The sequence below is a fragment of the Echiichthys vipera genome (assembly GCF_963691815.1).
Source record: "Echiichthys vipera genome assembly, chromosome: 16".
NCBI lineage: Eukaryota > Metazoa > Chordata > Actinopteri > Perciformes > Trachinidae > Echiichthys > Echiichthys vipera.
The window spans coordinates 29,765,681-29,770,761 of record NC_139841.1 but is presented as its reverse complement, the minus strand read 5'-3'; the positions used below and the strand labels follow the sequence as shown (position 1 = coordinate 29,770,761).

Genomic DNA, 5,081 nt, shown 5'->3' with positions numbered 1-5,081 from the left:
CTGTTTCTGCTGCTTTTACAGAGTTTTCTCTTTTATTTCTATTTTTATTTTTTATAATATTTTTATTTTTATTTCCACTAAAAAAACTGATGTGACGAGACTGAAAATATTAATAATAATAATATTTAATAATAATATAATATAATAATAAATATGAATTAAATGATGAAAGATACATTTGATTATTTTATAATATTTGTTTATTTGTTTATTTAAAGTCATGAAATCTTTTCTCTGCTTTAAAAACTGTAAAATATTTATATTTATTATACACAGTTTATAATAACACATATTATTTTAATTAAATATATATGTACATTTATTTTTAATTATACAATTAATTAATTTACAAATAAACACAATTAAATAAACAAGTTGATGAAAATAAAAGCTGAGAAAAAGATTATTAAAATTATTTAAATTATTTAAATTATTTAAATTATAAAAATAAAAAAATAAACATAAAACTCAGTAAAATAATGCGTTTAAAGTTTATATATTTATATTTATGTTTGTGTTTAAATTTAAACAAAATAAAAAAATTCACTTTAAAGAAAATAAAATGTTTCACGTGTTCAGAAAATATTAAATATTAATGTGAATATTATTAAAAAGTTCCTTTTTATTCAGTTTTAATTTGAATTATTGTGAAACTTAATTTAATTAAACATCAAATTTATATTATAATAATTATTAATATTATTTTATTTTGCTAATTAGTGGAAAAAACATGAATTATTTTAAGAACTATCAAAATAATTTTCAGATTTTGATAAAAACGTGACGTCACCACAGCTGCTGTTTATTTATTTATTTTATTCATAAATCATCTTTTATAAACTTAAGTGAAGCTCAAAATAAAAATAATAAAATACAAAAACAATAATGTTTCAGTTCAAAATGAAAAAAATAATAATAATTATAATTATGAGAAAAATCAAATCAACTTTTCTGCTGAAAATAAAAATGTTGATTATGATTATAATTTAATTATGTTCAACATTAAAGAGTCAAAATATTTAAATGTTTAAATATTTTAATGTGATTTTGTAAAAGTGAATATTTAATATTTAAAAGTTAATTCTAAAAGTGCACTTTTAAAAGTTTAAATGTTTTAATTATTATATTTTCCCTAAATGTGAATTTTTAAATATTAATATTTAAAAGTGAAAATTTAAATATTTAAACATTTTAATATTTTAATATTTAAATGTGATTTTGTAAAAGTGAATATTTAATATTTAAAAATTAATTCTAAATGTGCACTTTTAAAAGTTAATGTTAATATAATTGTAATGTTTTAATTATTATATTTTCCTTTAAATGTGAATATTTAAAAGTGAAAATTTAAATATTTTAATGTGAATGTTTAAAAACATTTGTCACAATAATAAATAAAAAAAAAAAAAAATTAATAATTAATAAATAATTCAATCAAACGTTACTTCTTCATTGATGACGTCATCAGAGCCTCTGAGCCAATCAGGAGGCCGCTCCTAAATCCGGCCTGCCTACGTCACGGGCGGCTCAGCCAATGAGCGCGCGGCCGCCCGGGCCCGTGCGCTCCTCTAAAGTTTGAGGCTCCGCAGCTGCGCGAGCACATGATCCCGGTCCCACCCGGTCTGGAGCTGGACCAGGACCCGCAGCTCCCTCTCTGCCGCCGCCGCCCAAAGCCTTCCATCCTGGGGCTCCGTCCCGCGCGCACCCGTGGATTTAACCCGAGCCCCGGAGCCTGACATGGACTTTCTCTGCTCCCTGCTGCGGGCTCTGCGCTAGTTGTGTCCGGGCTGAAGAGAGCCACAGGTCCCGGTGCAAGTCTAGGTGCTGGTCCAGGTGCTGCACGTCCAGGTGCTGCACGTCCAGGTGCTGCAGGTCCAGGTGCTGCAGGTCCAGGTGCTGCAGGTCCAGGTGCAGGTCCAGGTGCTGCAGGTCCAGGCGGTCCGGGTCCGCAGGTGTGATGTTAGCCGTGGGGCAGATGGACGGGTCCCGCCAGAGCGCCTTCCTCCTCAGCCCCCCTCCGTTAGCGGCTCTGCACAGCATGACCGAGATGAAGACCCCCCTGTACCCGGCCTACCCGCTCTCCTCCAGCGGGCACAACTCCTCCACCTCCCCGGCCACCACCTCTCCCAACCCGGGCGGCATGGCGGTGTCCTCCCCGGGGCTGAAGGGCTCCTCCGGGGTGTCCTCGGGGCTCGGCTCCCCGCATCAGTGCGGCTCCTCCGCGACCCCCCACGGGATTAACGACATCCTGAGCCGGCCGTCCGCGTCTCTGGCCGGGGCCGTGGCCGCCGCCGCCGCCGCCTCCTCCTCCGCGGGGCTCCTGTCGGGGCTGCCCCGGTTCAGCAGCCTCAGCCCGCCGCCGCCCCCCGGACTCTACTTCAGCCCCGGGGCCGCGGCGGTGGCGGCGGTGGCCCGGTACCCGAAGCCCCTGGCGGAGCTGCCGGGCCGGACTCCCATCTTCTGGCCCGGAGTGATGCAGAGCCCGCACTGGAGGGACGCCCGGTTCTGCTCCCCCCGTGAGTCCCGGGCCCGGCTCCTCTCTGGGAGACGGCCTCTCATTACTACACTAAATTATTATTCAGTTTAATTATTATTATTATTCAGTTTAATTATTATTATTCAGTTTAATTATTATTATCAAGTTTAATTATTATTATTCAGTTTAATTATTATTATCAAGTTTAATTATTATTATTCAGTTTAATTATTATTATTCAGTTTAACGGCCTTTAATCTTTAATTTAACATTTATATTATTATTAAACATCTTTAATCTTTAATTTAACAGGTTTATTAATTATAAAACATCTTTATACTTTAATAAAACAGGTTTATTCTTTAGTTTAACATCTTTATTATTTAAAAAACGGCTTTTATTCTTTAATTTAAAGGCTTTTATTATAATAAAACATCTTTATTCTTTAATAAAACACATTTCTCTCTTTAGGAAACGGCCTTAATTATTACATTTATCATTTTAATCTTTAAAAAACATCTTTATTCTTTAGTTAAACAGGTTTATAATCAAATCAAACACATTTCTCTCTGGGAAACGGCTTTTATTAATAAATGTATCATTTATATTCTATTAAAAACACATTTATTCTTTAGTTAAACAGTTTATTTCTTATTAAAACACATTTATTATTCAGGAAACGACCTTTGTTCCTTAAGTAAACAGCTTTATTCTTTAGTTAAACAGATTTCTCTTTAATAAACGACTTTTATTATTAAATTAAACATCTTTATTCTTTATAAAACATCTTTATCTTTAATAAATGACATTTGTTCTTAAATTAAACGTCTTTATTATTTAATAAAACATTTGTATTCTTTAGTTTAACAGGTTTTTCTTTAAAAATCGGCTTTTACTCTTTTAATAAACAGTTTATTATTTCATTAAACATCTTTATTCTTTTATAAAACAGGTTTATAATTAAATAACAACATCTTTATTCTATAGTTTAACATCTTTACTCTTTATAAAACAGGTTTGTTCTTTAGTTTAAAAGCTTTCTCTTTAATAATCGACTTTTATTATTAATAAAACATCTTCATCTTTAATAAACAGGTTCTTTGTTAAATGAAACATCTTTGTTCTTAATTTAACATCTTTATTCTATAGTTTAACAGATTTCTCTTTAATAATCGACATTTGTTCTTAAATGAAACATCTTTGTTCTTTAAACCTGTGAATATTTTTATTGTGTCGTCGTTTTTTCCTCAAAACTGTTTCAAATCAGCTGATTTTTATCAGGAAAACGTTTAATTAAGTCTTTAAATTACATCTTTATTCTTTAGTTTAACATCTTTATTCTATAGTTTAACATCTTTATCTTTAATAAATGACATTTTAATTCTTAAATTACATCTTTATTATTATTAAACATCTTTCTCTTTACATCGTTAATGAAACATTTGATTATTTAATGAAACGTGTTAATTATTTGATTAAACATCTTTGTTCTAAAACAGGTTTATCTTTAATAAACGACATTTGTTCTTGAATAAACATCTTTATCTTCACATCTTTAATGAAACATTTAATTATTTAATGAAACGTGTTAATTATTTAATGAAACGTGTTAATTATTTAATTAAATCTGTTCTTTCTTTAACATCTTTAATAAAATAATAAACGTGTTCATTCTTTAATTTTACATCTTTATCTTTAATAAATCATCTTTATTCGTTAATGAAACATTTCATATTTAATGAAACGTGTTAATTATTTCATTAAACTTTATTTCTGTTATTTTTTTATATTTTCACAGAAAATCAAAAGTTTCTCTGACGCAGTTTTTATTTTTCTGTCCAAACAAAAAAAACACAAAACGAAGTTTATTAGAATATTAGTTCATTATTATAATTATAACTAATTATTAGATAATTATTATTAGTTAATTATTATTAGATCTTTATTATTATTATATAAAATAATAAAGATCCAGTTCTGACTGATTTTGAGGAAAACGACGACACAAGAAAAAATATTCACAGAGTTTAAATAAGAAAAAGAGATCAGCAGATAACTGGACCTGGTCCTGGTCCTGGTCCTGGTCCTGGTCCTGGTCCCGGTCCTGGTCCTGGTCCCGGTCCTGGTCTTTGTCCTGGTCCTGGTCCTGGTCCTGGTCCCGGTCCTGGTCCTGGTCCTTGTCCTGGTCCTGGTCCTGGTCCCCGTCCTGGTCCTGGTCCTGGTCCTGATCCCCGTCCTGGTCCTGGTCCTGATCCCCGTCCTGGTCCTGGTCCTGGTTCCGGACCGGGTCCCCGTCCTGGCCCCGGTCCCGATCCAAATCCTGGTCCTGGTCCTGGTCTTGGGCAGAACCGGGACCAGGACCAGGACCAGGACCAGGACCAGGACCCATGAGAAGTTTCACAGGATCAAAAAAAGAACAAAAACTAAAGTGATTTTTGTTTTGATCTTTATCATAAAAACAGAATTCACATGAAATCAGATCTTCTTTAATTATGAATTGTTATTAATTAATAATAATAGATTATTATTAAGTTTGGGGTCCGATGCTAAAGCTGCTGCCCCCCCGACCCGACCCCGGATAAGCGGGTGAAGATGAGATGATAAT

The 5,081-nt window shown here is 33.1% G+C and overlaps 1 protein-coding gene across 1 annotated transcript in view; it reads left to right on the top strand.

The window, feature by feature from the left end:
• Positions 1–1,946: 1,946 nt before the first annotated feature.
• nkx6.1 (NK6 homeobox 1) overlaps positions 1,947–5,081 on the top strand; it is a gene marked incomplete at its 3' end in the record, with an annotated part of 5,126 nt that continues 1,991 nt past the window's right edge. The window contains exon 1 of the mRNA XM_083929545.1: positions 1,947–2,516. Within this exon, the coding sequence (XP_083785671.1) occupies positions 1,958–2,516 (559 nt within the window). The 5' untranslated portion in view covers positions 1,947–1,957. The remainder of the gene's footprint in view (positions 2,517–5,081) is intronic.